Source organism: Salvelinus namaycush, chromosome 39 (genome assembly GCF_016432855.1).
Source record: "Salvelinus namaycush isolate Seneca chromosome 39, SaNama_1.0, whole genome shotgun sequence".
NCBI lineage: Eukaryota > Metazoa > Chordata > Actinopteri > Salmoniformes > Salmonidae > Salvelinus > Salvelinus namaycush.
In genome coordinates this window covers 4715070-4731065 of record NC_052345.1, presented here as the reverse complement: position 1 = coordinate 4731065, position 15996 = coordinate 4715070, and the positions used below count along the sequence as shown (strand labels likewise).

Below are 15996 nucleotides of genomic sequence, written 5' to 3'. Positions count from 1 at the left end.
ATGTGATGCAGCCTTGATTCGAACCAGGTACTGCAGTGACGCCTCTTGCACTGAGATGCAGTGTCCTAGACCACCGCTCCACTCCAATTAAAAATTGTTGAATTATTAATGAATATGATTTGTTTGTTTAGGATTCCTGGTAATGAATAGTTTGTATGTATGCTTGTTTCCATGTGACTATTCCTCTTTTGTTTGTTGATATTTGTTAATAAAAAAATAAAAAAATAAAAGACCACCGCGCCACTCCGGAGCCTACATACCGCACATGCGCAGTGCGCCGCCGGCCTCTGTAGCGATGCAAAGATGGCGTCCTCCGTGGCTGTCTGCACTGCGCGTTTACTCAACTCTGTAGGAGTGTCTTCTGGCCATCGTCGGGCTTGCTCGCTGCTTGCCTCGGCGAGACATGGAGAAGCCTGTGTCACGGCGATCTTGGGGACACGACGGTGCAGGATAGGGGGCAACTTTGGCTGTTTGAGACCTGGAAATGCAGTGACATTGAGACTCACAGGTGAGAGAGGAAGGACTGTCTGGAGTTGGTGTCAGTGAACCTAGGTAGTAGTTTGGTTGCTATAGAAAGATATTTGTTTTGTCAATCTTTCTGTAAATGTCGTTTTTGTGTTTTCATGTCGGTACAGCTGCAACAACAATGTACAGTAGCTGGACGTGCATGATGTAACTGCTCAGTCAATGGTCAAGCACAATATGTCCATCACACAATCTACCGTGTCTGCACTGGTAGTTAACTACAAACTAGCTAGTCCGTACAGTTGGCTAGCTAGTACAGTACACTTCGAAATGCATTATTCTCATTTTTTGTCTAGCTAGTTGGCAATGTCTAACACAGACATGCTAAACACCATTACCCAGAATGCTTTGCTTCAATACAAGGACAGAAGTTATGGCTCTTTGACGCGGCTCATATCTCCTTCTCTCCACAGGACTGAGCCCCCCCCATGTTGTCAGCAGTAGTCACTCCTTCCACACTAGCTGCTCCTCAGCTAACAAACAGGACTTGTATGATGTTCTGGGGGTGCCTCGCACAGCCACTCAGAAAGAGATCAAGAAAGCCTACTATCAGGTGAGAGGCTTGTCTATTAGGAGAGCCTGCAGCTGTGGCTCTGTTGCTGTGTGGGTTGTTGTTGCAGAAATATAGGCCTAGACTGTTGTCATTATGGAGTTCTACACGTATGGAGTTCTAGAATGTTCATAAAAATGGATTCAAACTTCAGTTGTAAACATTGAAATAGTACATGGCCTTGTCCAGTGAAATCAGCTGGGTAGGCTATATAATATCATTGGTCTATCCTATTCCAGATGGCTAAGAAGTACCACCCAGACACCAACCAGGATGACCCTCAGGCCAAGGAGAAGTTTGCCAAGCTGGCAGAAGCCTACGAGGTAGGCATTCAATTGGTCCCTGGCCTAATTCTACAAATTCAAGTCCTGCATGTTTTCAACTGGCCAAGAATTACATTTACAATATATCAAAACAATCTGCCAAGCCAGGCATAGGATCCGATGAGGAGCTGATCCTAGATCTGTACCTATTTCAGCAACTTCTAGTCTCTTCTATATTATCTGTAGATTGACAGTGAGACACAACCCCTTAGCAATGACTGGGATATTGTTCCTGATGTTGTTCCCCCAAGGTGCTGAGTGACGAGGTCAAGAGGAAGCAGTATGACACGTACGGGGCGGCAGGCTTCGACCCCAGCCAGGCGGGAGGGGGGGCGGGGGGCCAGCAGTACGGGAGGGCCGGGGGGGCCAGCGTCGACCCAGAGGAAATGTTCAGGAAGATCTTCGGGGAGTTCACAGGAGCACAGGGTTTCGGAGACTTCAACAGCATGTTTGAACAGAGGCCAGAGGTGCGGTTATAACATGTTAATAACCCGGTTATAACAAGTTTCATGATTCGGCATAGAATTAGAAATGGTAGAATGTACAGGTTCTAATTAACAGCAATGTTACATGGTTTCATGTGAATGTTTAGAGCTTGCTTAGTTATTCATATTCAGCCATATGTTTTAATCTAACTCTTTCTTCCTCTCTCACACCTTATTACCTCCCCCTTTTTCTCCCACTTATACCTCCATCTCTTTACCCTTTTCTCTCTCTCCCTTTTCCTGTCTCTCTCTGTTCCCTCCCTCTCTCTCACACCTTATTACCTCCCCCTTTTTCTCCCACTATACCTCCATCTCTTTACCCTTTTCTCTCTCTCCTCTTTCCTGTCTCTCTCTGTTCCCTCCCTCTCTCTCTCAGTTTGTGATGGAGCTGACGTTCACCCAGGCAGCTAAGGGAGTGAACAAGGAGATGACAGTGAACCTGGACGATGCGTGTCAGAGATGTGACGGTAAAGGTAGCGAGCCAGGAACCAAGGTCCAGCACTGTCACTACTGTAACGGCACCGGCATGGTGAGTGGTGTCAACCAACTGTCACCGTCAGGGACCAGGGCCTGTAATTCCCAAAGCGTCACACAATGAAGGCGAAACTGCTCCTAGATCAGAACTGATACTTTGAGTACAGGCCCTGATGTTTTACATGGTTGTCTCCACGGTGACCGTATCGCTTTTATAAAACAGAAATCTCAGGGAGGCAGTAGCCATTATAAATTCACTATCTGCTCAATTTACTTCAGGGCTTAACTTTTTTGATCCACACTCCCATAACGTAAGGTACCTTTATCATCATTATACTGTAGTAATGTTAAAAATGTGTGATAATCATAATGTTGGTCTCTGTGCTGCCCCCTGTAGGAGTCTATAAACACCGGTCCCTTCATGATGCGCTCTACGTGTCGACGCTGTGGTGGGCGGGGCTCCATCATGACCACGCCCTGCGTGATGTGTCGCGGCTCGGGACAGACCAAACAGAGACAGACCGTCACCGTGCCTGTACCCGCAGGTGAGAGAGAGTGGTGAGAGAGAGAGACACTGACTGACTGTGTGTGTCTCTGGTTGGGCCATGATACAAGGAGACAATTGTTCAATGATGTGATGGAAATGCAGATTGACTTCAGACATGGACTGATGTTTTATATTGTTGTCTTGCAGGAGTAGACAATGGACAGACTGTACGAATGCCAGTGGGGAAGAAGGAAATCCACATCACATTTAGAGTAAGTGTGGACAGCATTTAGCTCGTTGTTTACCCTTCAATGAGCTCCCAGACATCAGTTACGACTGTATGCGGTTGCTTTCTCTTTGGGAGTTTGAGTGGGTAGATATCTGAAGTATTATTCATGTCAATCCTTGTTTGATTGATTGTGGTTCTGATGATCCAGCTTTGCTTTGGCTGACCAACCTGAAGCCTTCATGTTCTGGAGACCAATCCAATATAAAAAAACATTGGGGAAACAATTGTACTTTTCTCATTTGTGAAACACTTATTATGACACTGTTATATTTGTGATGGTTCTGATGGTCCGGTATCTCCTCTTCTCTCCAGGTCCAGAGGAGTCCAGTGTTCAGACGTGATGGGATCAACATCCACTCTGATGTCCACATCTCTGTAGCCCAGGCTATTCTGGGGGGCTCTGCCCGGGCACAGGGACTCTACAACACCATAGATATACAGGTGAGAGGGACGGAGAGAGGGAGGAAAGAGTTAGATCTCTGTAGCCCAGGCTATACTGGGGGGCTCTGCCCGGGCACAGGGACTCTACAACACCATAGATATACAGGTGAGAGGGACGGAGAGAGGGAGGAAAGAGTTAGATCTCTGTAGGCCAGGCTATAGTGGGGGGCTCTACAACACCATAGATATACAGGTGAGAGGGACAGAGAGAGGGAGGGAGGGGGAGTTAGATCTCTGTAGGCCAGGCTATACTGGGGGGCTCTGCCCGGGCACAGGGACTCTACAACACCATAGATATACAGGTGAGAGGGACGGAGAGAGAGAGGGAGAGGGAGTTAGATCTCTGTAGGCCAGGCTATACTGGGGGGCTCTGCCCGGGCACAGGGACTCTACAACACCATAGATATACAGGTGAGAGGGATGGAGAGAGAGAGGAAAGAGTTAGATCTCTGTAGGCCAGGCTATTCGGGGGGGCTCTGCCCGGGCACAGGGACTCTACAACACCATAGATATACAGGTGAGAGGGACGGAGAGAGGGAGGAAAGAGTTAGATCTCTGTAGCCCAGGCTATACTGGGGGGCTCTGCCCGGGCACAGGGACTCTACAACACCATAGATATACAGGTGAGAGGGACGGAGAGAGGGAGGAAAGAGTTAGATCTCTGTAGGCCAGGCTATAGTGGGGGGCTCTACAACACCATAGATATACAGGTGAGAGGGACAGAGAGAGAGGGAGGGGGAGTTAGATCTCTATAGGCCAGGCTATACTGGGGGGCTCTGGCCGGCCACAGGGACTCTACAACATCATAGACACACTCACCGGCCAGTTTGTTAGGTACACCACACTGTTCACCAAACTGAATCGCTCCTACAGACAGTGAGTCACGTGGCTGTGGCTTGTTGTATAAAGCAGGCAGACAGGCATCAAGGCATTCAGTTACTGTTTGATTGAACGTTAGAATGGGGCAAAACGAGTGACCTAAGGGACTTTGAGTGTGGTGTGATCGTCGGTACCAGGCGCGCCGGATCCAGTATCTCAGAAACGTCCGCCATCCTGGGCTTTTCACGCATAACAGTGTGACAAACAAAAAACATCCAGTCAGCAGCAGTCGTGTGGGCTGAAACAGCTCGTTGATGAGAGAGGTCGAAAGGAGAATGGCAAGAATTGTGCAAGCTATCGGGCGTGTCACAAACATACAAATAACGGCGCAGTGGTGTGCAGAACGGCATCTTGGAACGCACAACTCAACGATCCTTGTCACTGATGGGCTGTTGCTGCAGACGACCACACCGGGTTCCACTCCTATCAACTAAAAACAAGAAGAAGCGGCTCCTGTGGGCATGTGAACACTGGACCCTTGAGGAGTGGAAAAACATCACCTGGAACATGACAGCGAGCTCAGTTTAGTTGAGTGGCCTGGACAGTCCCCAGACCTCAACCCAATAGAGCATCTTTGGGATGAGATGGAACGAGATGTTTGCAGTATGAATGTACCGCCAGTCCAATCTGCAGTAACTGCATAATGCCAGCATGGACCAACATCCTTGTGGAACGGTTCTGACACATTGTAGAATACCCTGAAGAATTCAGGCTGTTCTGGAGGCAAAGGAGGGGTCTGACCCGGTACGAGATGGGTGTACCTAATAAACTGTCCGGTGAGTGTATACAAGTGAGGAGGGATGGAAGGAGAGAGAAATAAGTTGTTTTCTGCCCGGTCACACTTACTATACAACATTATAGACATCCAGGTGAGGGAAGGGAAAAGGAACTGTATCCCTGACTATTGAATTTATCTACATGAAGTATTTCAATGTTTGGGTGTCATTTTGTTCAGTATGTATTACATTACCACATCTGTTACACTGACCTAGTCAATCTGACAACCATCTGGAAATATGACATTAGATACATGTTACACTGACCTAGTCTTGCTTGTCCAAGCTGAAGGGTCTACTTGGCTTGTGTCGCTAGACACACTGTCAGATGTGAAAAGAGACTGGATTGACCGAACCACTGCCCTTTGTTTTGTAGATCCCTCCAGGTTGCCAGGCCGACCAGAAGATCCGCCTGCAGGGAAAGGGGATCCAGAGGATGAACAGCTACAGTTATGGAGATCACTACGTTCACATCAAGATCAGAGTACCTAAGTAAGAGAGAGAACACACACACAGACATGTGCAGGGACACACACTCCCAGAAACACACACAAATCAAATCTAGTTTTATTGGTCGCATACACAGATTTGCAGATGTTATCGAAAGGGAAGCAAAATGCTTGTGTTTCTAGCTCCAACAGTGCAGTAATACCTAACAATGCAATACTAAAAACATAATACACACATAATCCCATAGGAACCAGAAACAGGCTGACTGTCTGTTGGCGCCATCTTGTGGAGAGACTGACATTAACACAGACCCATTCACTTAACTCTGACTGTTGTCTAGCTAGCATGGTTTTGTGTGACCACTGCTTTCACTTCATGGTTAGAATAGCATGTTATTATCCATCCCTCTTGTCTTCTACCACTGTAGGAAGTTAACCCGTCGACAGCGCTCCCTGCTCCTGAGTTACGCAGAGGAAGAGACTGACGTGGAGGGGACTGTCAACGGACTCACTGCTACTACCACAGGTAGGTTGTTTATACCTGGGAATTATACTATATAGTTCCACATCACCTTGTCTTTCTCCTGCTGCTGCTAGCCTGTCCCCTCTCAACACACACACACATTTTAAATACTTTACTTAATCTATTTAAGTAAATTACAGCAAATAAAGATTCAAACATTTCAAACGCACGCCAAGCACACAAGTGTATACACAAACACACGTGTTAAAACATTAAAACATGATGCAAACATGAGTCGTATTTTGGCTGATGCATGTAGTACCTATTTTTGTCCAGGTGGGGGCAGGAGTGGTCAGCGCTCTGAGTTTGGGGCAGGACAGGGCAGAACAGACGGGCAGGAGAAGAAAGAAGAAGAGGCGGAAGGCATCCTTTCCAAAATAAAGAAAATCTTTAGCTGACAGCCACACCTCAGGTAGGACCCCCAACACCCTTTACATTAGCTGTGTAATGTGTGTTAGTCTGACTAGAACATGAGTACTATACCTTCAGAATACACACACTAACATGTAAATTTCTCCAACCTGCGGTGTGGCTGTCTTATAGTACAGTGGTTCCCATACTGTGGGGTGGGCACTCTCTAGGGGTCGTCAGGGAGGGCGCGGGTATACATCACATGAATATACATTAGACATGGCAAAATGAATAGAATTGCAATAAATGTATAGCTTTAAACCTGCAAAATGTCAGAATACACACTAACAGATCACTCCTCCAACCTGCGGTGTGGCTGTCCTATTGTAGATAGTATGTAGGTCTAGATATACCTGCTGCTCATTCCTCTGCTTAGGCCTGTTCTATAGAACCAGCCTCACACCTGTAGATGTCTCCCACCAACCCTGACTAATATAGTCACTTTTGGAAGCATTTGTCTGACCTCTTGTTCCCCCCCCATTTCCTCCTCCCAGGTAAGAGATCAACAGGACAATAATGGGAGAAGGTAAGCGACTGGCACTCCGTCCCGCTCTCTACCCTCCCTCACCTACCGCCTGGACAGAGGGAGAGAAAGAGGGAGGTAGAGAAATTGAGAGGGGTTTGGATTTGTTGTAAGAACATCCATTTAGACACGGAACGGGCCACCAAGAAAGCCAAGCCCTGCCACACACTGTTTAGTCCCAAATGACACAGGTGTTGGGTTGAGAAACTAAAAACTTGTTTTACCTGGAAGGGATTCAAAATGGACGTCAACAAGGAGTACAGGAGAAGATTTGCAAAGAGAAGCGAGGAGAAGAAGCGAAGACGATAATTTGAGCAAGCTTTTCACAATGAGTGTGTTTCAGATACACAAATTCTGCACAGATGATCAGGACCTGTATTCAGAGTAGGAGTGCTGATCTAGGATCAGTTCCCCCTTGTCCATTCATTTTAATCTGAGGCAAAACTGATCCCAGATCAGCATTCCTACTATGAGACGCTTTATGAATATGGGCCCTGATCTTACAATGTCTGGTCTGGAGAAGTGTCTTAGCACCTCAGGAACCACATCCATAAGAGAGTGTTTGTATAATTTGTGCAGAATGTATCTAGAACACACCCATTGGCATCATGTTGTGGTCTGATGAAGGCTGATGTATTTAGAACACACCCATTGGCATCATGTTGTGGTCTGATGTATCTAGAACACACCCATTGGCATCATGTTGTGATCTGATGAAGGCTGATGTATTTAGAACACACCCATTGGCATCATGTTGTGGTCTGATGAAGGCTGATGTATCTAGAACACACCCATTGGCATCATGTTGTGGCCTGATGAAGGCTGATGTAGTCAGAACACACCCATTGGCACCATGTTGTGATCTGATGTATCTAGAACACACCCATTGGCACCATGTTGTGATCTGATGAAGGCTGAAGTATCTTGAACACACCCATTGGCACCATGTTGTGGTCTGATGTATCTAGAACACACCCATTGGCATCATGTTGTGATCTGATGAAGGCTGATGTATCTAGAACACACCCATTGGCATCATGTTGTGGTCTGATGAAGGCTGATGTATCTAGAACACACCCATTGGCATCATGTTGTGGTCTGATGAAGGCTGATGTATCTAGAACACACCCATTGGCATCATGTTGTGGTCTGATGAAGGCTGATGTATCTAGAACACACCCATTGGCACCATGTTGTGGTCTGATGAAGGCTGATGTATCTAGAACACACCCATTGGCACCATGTTGTGATCTGATGAAGGCTGATGTATCTTGAACACACCCATTGGCATCATGTTGTGATCTGATGAAGACTGATTTATTCAGAACACACCCATTGGCATCATGTTGTGGTCTGATGAAGGCTGATGTATCTTGAACACACCCATTGGCATCATGTTGTGATCTGATGAAGGCTGATGTATCTAGAACACACCCATTGGCACCATGTTGTGGTCTGATGAAGGCTGATGTATCTAGAACACACCCATTGGCATCATGTTGTGGTCTGATGAAGGCTGATGTATCTAGAACACACCCATTGGCATCATGTTGTGGTCTGATGAAGGCTGATGTATTTAGTTGTATTGTCATTGTGGTGTTGTATGTGTAAGGGGCAACACAGCTATGCAAGACTTCGTTAATAAAGTATTGAAACACAACTTCATCAATACATTAAAATGCTGCATTGTGGTAAATGTAGTGATGATCATAGTTGTATCAGTGCATCTCTAAACCCTTCTGGACTACAGTATAGGTGGACCGTGTTTAAATGGCAGCAAACGGAAAACATAGTAACAAAGTAGTAGATATATTACATATCTACTACAACAATATATACAATAAACATTAAATATACAATAACGCCACATCAATCTATATACACAAAAATAACAATGTTAGTTTCCCCATGTGATCTGTCACAATCACGCACTCTTCCCTCACCATTCTCTTGTTCCCCACATTGTTTACCAGTCTGCCGAGCTGTTCTCTGAACCTTAATCTTCTCTCCATCTCCTTCCATTCAAATCCAATTTGATTTGTCGCATACTTCATAAACAGGTGTAGTCAAACAGTGAAAGGCTTACAGGTCCACCTCAACAGCGTAAAGAATTTAAAAAATAGTAACACAAGGAATAAATACACAATGAGTAACAATAACGTGGCTATATAAATAGTAGCAGCAGTGTATGTGATGAGGGTAAGTGTGTGTTTCGACTATGTGTGTGTCAATGTATGTATATATATAATATATATACATATATATATACACACGTGTTTCAGTGTGAGTGTGTGGGTAGAGTCAAAATAGTTAGTGCAAAAAGGGTCAGTGCATATAGTCTTAACTATTTAGCAGTCTTCTGGTTTGGGGGTAGAAGCTAATCAGGGTCCAGTTGGTTCCAGACAACCAGTGCATTGTACTGTGCATGTTTTTGTTTTCTATGACTTTTTTCATTATTTGATCTTAGCGAATCACACTACGGCAGGGCATGGCTCCAAATCAATACATTCTCTAACTCAGCTTCTCATCCCCTCTCCCCTCTCATTTTCTTAAATACATTGTGTATCCAATGTAGAACCTGGTCGACCATCACATTAAAGTTGATAATCATCAACGTTGTCAGCGTCGTCCTCCAGTGCATCACAGTAATAATAATCATCAACGTTGTCAGCGTCGTCCTCCAGTGCATCACAGTAATAATAATCATCAACGTTGTCAGCGTCGTCCTCCAGTGCATCACTGTAATAATAATCATCAACGTTGTCAGCGTCGTCCTCCAGTGCATCACTGTAATAATAATCATCAACGTTGTCAGCGTCGTCCTCCAGTGCATCACAGTAATAATAATCATCAACGTTGTCAGCGTCGTCCTCCAGTGCATCACAGTAATAATAATCATCAACGTTGTCAGCGTCGTCCTCCAGTGCATCACAGTAATAATAATCATCAACGTTGTCAGCGTCGTCCTCCAGTGCATCACAGTAATAATAATCATCAACGTTGTCAGCGTCGTCCTCCAGTGCATCACAGTGTCGAGGGGCCCCCCAGGTTGATCACTCTGACCGATCTCAGTCTGCTCCGAACTCACTGTGACAAAAGGTAGAAGCAAAATTGAGTGCAATGTAGCCTACTGTGATGATGCAGCTCCTTTGTTTTATGTAATAGTTAGCATTTTTGCAGTCTATAGAGGATTAGTGTTACAGGTGAATGAGCAATTCTGTGTGTACAGTAATTCAGTCATGATTGGCCACATGTACACCAAAGTAGTCAGCTGTGGACAAGATACACGTGTAATATAACAATGTGTTCTTACTGTCAGGTGGAAACAATACAATACTGCGCCTCCTTTGGTTTGGCCTGTTAGTAGGATGACATACTGCTCCCAGAGCTGGTGGAACCATCAAGGAAGAGAAAAAACAATGTGATATAAGTCAAATCCATTACTAACTGTACTTTTTTTGACACCAAAATTGGTATGACAGAACTGGTGCCAAAATATGTTAGGAAAAGTGACTTTATGGATCCTAGGAAATGTCAGGAGTAGACCTATGCACTAGTATCCATTTATCACAGCCTATTCAGTACACTGTCAAGTTAGTAGCCTCAAAATGCTGTTTCACGTCGAATTATACGTCCGTCTGTTTAAAAAAACATTTAGAAGTTGTTCCAAACGTCAAATTTAAGGTAGGGGTATGAAATGTTAAACTTTTAATTAGAATCGTTATCATTTAGAAAAAGTTGATAGCGGGGTGAAAAAATCAGTGCAGTTATCACAAAACTACCCCTAACAGGCCCCAATCATCATAAAGGGAGAGAAAAAAATGTAACTTATACCTAATGCAACAATGCTGTGACGTTAGATCTTTCAAATAATTTGCCACAGATATGAAGCCCTCCACACATCATCGTTAACAGTTAGAAAAATGACAGAGTGACATGCTGACCACACTGCTCGCGTTGCAAAATACATTTCCACATGTTATTCAATCGTTCCACCCGCACTGCTTGTGTGCGTCAACGAGCGTCTGCATAGCCAGGCGCTAAAATAGAATTTGGTTCTATTTGTGACACGTGACGCTCCGCAAGTCCCGCCTCTCCCATCTCCTCATTAGTTTTTAGGAGCATATACCCACACTCCAGTGCAGTTGGTGGTGGTGGTAATGCACCTTAAAGTTGGTTGCCAACGACCATATAAAGTCCAAAGAATAAGAAGCCTGAAGGATGAGAGATTACTAGAAACTAACTTGGTTTACCCTTTTATCGGTGGATTAATTGTCATAGAGGACCTTGTGCATTTCAGGTAAAATAACAACCCAATGTTTGTATCCCAGGACAAATTAGCTAGATTGCCATAAATGTTTAATGCTTTTCGACCTGTCCCCAAATAAATATAGTTGATTCAGAGTTTTGATATTTCAACCTGCGTGTCCTGATCGCATCTGGTGTGGGTGGAACAAATCAACATGCACGCGCGGTCTGGTCAGCATGACAGGGAAGAGACAGCAGCTAAGTCCTGTATGGCAAAAAGCAGTGATGTAAAATACTTTCAAGTACTACTTAAGCAGTTTTTTGGGGGGTATCTGTACTTTACTTTAATATTTTTCGTAACTTTTACTTCACTACATTCCTAAAGAAAATCATGTACTTTTAACTCCATATATTTCCCTGACACCCAAAAGTACTCGTTACATTTTGAATGCTTAGCAGGACAGGAAAATGGTCCAATTCACGCACTAATACAAGACAACATGCCTGGTCATCCCTACTGCCTCTGATCTGGCGGACTCAATAAACACAAATGCTTCATTTGTAAATGATGTTTGAGTGTGGAAGTGTGACCCTGGCTATCTAAATAAAAAATAAAATGGTACTGTCTGGTTTGCTTAATATAAGAAATAATTTACACTTTTGATACTTAAGTATCTTTAAAACCAGATAATTTTTTACTTTTACTCAAGTATCATTTTACTGGGAGACTTTCACTTTTATTTGAATAATTTTCTATTTAGGTATCTTTACTTTTACTCAAGTATGACAATTGGGTACTTTTTCCATCACTGACAATAAGCTACTTTGAGAAGTTAAATGAGAAGGTGCTGAAATGCAAACTTTCTTTCGATTGGTGGATACATCTCATTATTTTAATATTGTTTGAATATTCAAGATTTTTACGTCAACCGCCTGTATTCAATGGAGCGTTATACTATGCTACTTGCCTCAGAACATGAATATGCATAACCTTCGATACTATTCCTATATAAAGTAGGTTTTTTCTCAAAGTTGACAGGATGTCACGTGTCCTACTTATAGCGGAACACGTAACAATCTAAGTATTACGAAATTTATTCTCTGGGCTACTCCCCGATTTTGGGCTACTTCTAAATTGCACTGCGGCCGCCATGACAATTTCTTAAAAATATATATATTTCACTGTGACATGCTGCTGACCGTGAGGCAGTCTGTTTCTGAGTGAGTGGTGGGGTTGTGTGTGTGTTAAATGCTGCAGCGGAGTCTCATGAGTGAGAGGAGAGCAAGTTACAACTTTTTACCAGTTAGTTGTAGGTAGGCTATTTAGATTGTCATTGGACACACCTATTTCCAACGCTTTTTACACAACACATTAACGCGCTAGAACTGATGGTAAACACTGTGTGCCACTAATAGATCAATAATCCGCTGTGATTAACGTTGCACTGCATGACGTGCCCATATTATGCCTGCTAAAATATAGTAAACAAGTATTTTTACAGTACTGTCCTACCAAATAAAAAGGCAGTAACTGCTCATTTGGTCGAAAATGAGTTAGTCATTTTTTCTACATTAAATACATGCTTAATCATGTGGACAATATTCTGCCACTATTGTATTGTTTTGGAGAAAATTGGGGTCATGTTAGCAGTAACTTCATAACGTTACTGTGAAACCAAGGTAAATAAAAGTCTGTTCTGGACTTGGACTGTGAAGAGGCCTCTGGTGGCATGTCTTGTGGGGTATGCATGGGTGTCCGAGCTGTGTGCCAGTAGTTTAGACAGACAGCTCGGTGAAAATATTCACTGATCATTTACTCTACCTTGGCAAATAAAGGTGCAGTTCAGTTATGAATGTCTTTGAGTATGTAAACTTCTGACTTCAACTGTAACTCCAAAATACTTCTCCCCGTTTGCTGCACGCACAAAACAAATATTAGCCAGCCAGGCTCTTGGTGGCAGGAGGCGATTCTCTGCTGTTAACAAGCCGCGAATGCTTGATTTTGAAGAAGCTAACCACTTAGCTAGATAGCTAACTAGCTACTAAATTAGAAATCCAAACATTTACTTGTGAATTACATACTGTAATTAGATCACCAGGCGCACGCTTCACAACAGTGAGTGACTTAACACTTAATCTAATACACTTATGTTATCTAGTTTATATTAATGTAAGGTCACTTGCAAGTTTGTGGTTTATGTGCATGCAGCAAAGTGTACATGCCACCTGAAATTAAATAAGGACAGTGCCTTTGGGAAGTTTTCACATGATCCATTGACGTTACTTCATTATGCGTCAACAAGTTGTTAGTCACTTGATAACATTATAACCACCGGACAATGTAACAACTTACTACATTAATAGACAAACTGGTCAAGGGCTTGATGATTAGTTGACAAGTAGAATGTGAGGGGTTTTCTTACGAACAGGTTTGAGGAGTTAGCGAGGAAACTTTGGTCAACTCTTGAGTTCAACTCGGGATAACTGGTCATACCAAAGTGGCTCACTTTTTAGCCAGGTGCATTTCTATGGCAACGAATCCTTCAGAACTAACCGGCTCCGGGTCAGGCTAACTCCATTCATTTCCCCCATAGGAATGGCTGAACGAAACAGAACAATTCCGTTTTTTAGGACTAGAAGATGGCGAGCTCTATGACTGCGCCACGAGTTGTGCAACAATGAAATCAGATTCAGATCCCCTTCATTTGACGTAAACGACTGAGGTGCGTTCCGTTTTCTTGAACGTTTGCTACATTGCTGAACAGTTTTTACTGAACGACACGTTTCCCCAAAACATTATTGTACGTTCTTGAACAGACTTTGAGGTACGTTTGCTCCTGTTTGGTGTTGTGTAATTTTTTAAAAATAGTAAAATATATCACATTACACGTTTAGTAATGACAGAATGCAATGTAAACTTCACGGACAGAAACACTCTTGTATGTTTTATCGATAGGAGTGGGGAAAAAGCTTGTGGTTGTGAATTGATAAGCTTACCAAAGCACACCATAGTAGGCATTAACGATAAGTTATAGAATAAAGATGTTTTTCACACCATAGCCTGCAGGATTTGCACTAACTTTTCTTTCATTTTGATTTTGTCACAAATGAAAATGTGGCACTTGCTAACTCTGTTTTACAGCTCGTCAGTCATTATTGTCAGGTAGGTTTTACAGTCAGTGTTAGGAGAGGAGGGCTGTGGTTCCTATCAGGGGGGTTGCTGGGTATTTGATTGGTAATATGGGTAGATGTTTAGGGTGAAGATCTGATTAGAGATCATTCACACTGGGAGAGAATGTGTTTTCTTTCTTCACTATGTGTGTGGACGTCAATGAACAGTTCCCATTCTCTCATACAGCCTCTCAATTACAGCCTGGTCTGACCCTAGTCAACCTGGATCCGTAACTTTGTTACTGTCATAAACCCGGGAGTGTGGAATGAACTTGGAGGTGGAGTGGAATTACTCAAGTTGTTGCTTTGAAACTGCAGCTTGTTGGTACAGGCAGGCATGCGCTAACCCAATAACACTGGTAAAAACCCTCTTGCTCTACTCAAGTAGGATGACTGGTATAACCACAGCACCATCAAGTGGCTCAACTGGTAACTGCAGTATTTTACATCACTCCAGTTACTTTCCTACTAAAGCCATTCCTATCCCTGCCTCAGCCCTGTCCTTCCTACTACTTTCTCCTGCTGTAGCTGTGGTTTCTAGTAAATTGCTCCTAGTCTATTAGAGAGAGAGAGGTGTTTATCTTAGAAAGGGGGGAGGTTATGAATGTTGCCCACAGGTGCACACAAACATGATGCAGGACTGGAGTACCTGTTTTTGTCCAGGAGGAGGCAGGAGTGGTCAAGACTGCACAGAGGAGGGCCAGGAGAACAAGAAAGATGAAGAAGAGGAGGGCTTCCTTTCCAAAATCAAGAACATCTTGAGCTGATAGTCACGTCTCAGTTAGGACCCCCTAACCCCCTTTACATTAGCTCTGTTATGTATTTGTCTGATTTTAACATGAGCAATCACATACATTCATAACACACACATACACTCTATCATATCATTCCTCCAACCTGCGGTGTGGCTGTTCTATTGTAGATAATATGTATAACTAAATATACTGTACCTGTTCCTAATTCTTCTCCTTAGGCCTATTCCATAGAACCAGCCTCACACCTGTCTCCCACCCCACCCATTAACCCTGACCAAAATAGTCACTTCATGAAGAGTTTGTCTGTCCCCTATTTTTCATTTCCTCTCCCCAGATAAGAGATCAACAGGACAATAATGGGAGAAGGTAAGCTATTGGTGCTCTGTCCCTCTCACTACCCTCCTACACCTAACGCCTGGATAGAGAGAAAGAAAGGGAGGAGGAGAAATTGAGAGAGAAAGAGGGGTTGGATGTGAGGAGAGGACATCTATATTCAGGGAATGGTCCATCAAGGAGTCAAGCCACACACTGACACTGTTCAGTCCCCAAAGAGACAGGTGTTGGGGTGGGACACTAAGAACCTGTAATAACTGGAAGGGAATCAAAGTGGACGCCAGCCAGTGTCTGCATGCTTGGCAAGGAAGGGAAGATGAGAAGATTAGCTGCGAGGAGAAGAGAGAACTTGAG

The 15996-nt window shown here is 43.8% G+C and overlaps 1 protein-coding gene across 2 annotated transcripts; it reads left to right on the top strand.

The window, feature by feature from the left end:
* The first annotated feature begins 294 nt into the window (after positions 1 to 294).
* Positions 295 to 8824, top strand: LOC120032522 (dnaJ homolog subfamily A member 3, mitochondrial-like). Of its 2 annotated transcripts, XM_038978658.1 has the most exons (12): positions 295 to 508; positions 939 to 1078; positions 1315 to 1398; positions 1650 to 1865; positions 2260 to 2412; positions 2755 to 2902; positions 3052 to 3116; positions 3446 to 3574; positions 5606 to 5721; positions 6107 to 6204; positions 6478 to 6613; positions 7107 to 8824. In XM_038978658.1, exons 1-11 carry the CDS (start codon positions 304 to 306, stop codon positions 6597 to 6599), a joined length of 1476 nt encoding a protein of 491 aa, XP_038834586.1. In that variant the 5' UTR covers positions 295 to 303; the 3' UTR covers positions 6600 to 6613; positions 7107 to 8824. The 2 variants fall into 2 exon arrangements, with proteins under 2 accessions (XP_038834586.1, XP_038834587.1); XM_038978659.1 differs by lacking the exon at positions 6478 to 6613.
* The last annotated feature ends 7172 nt before the right edge of the window (positions 8825 to 15996 follow it).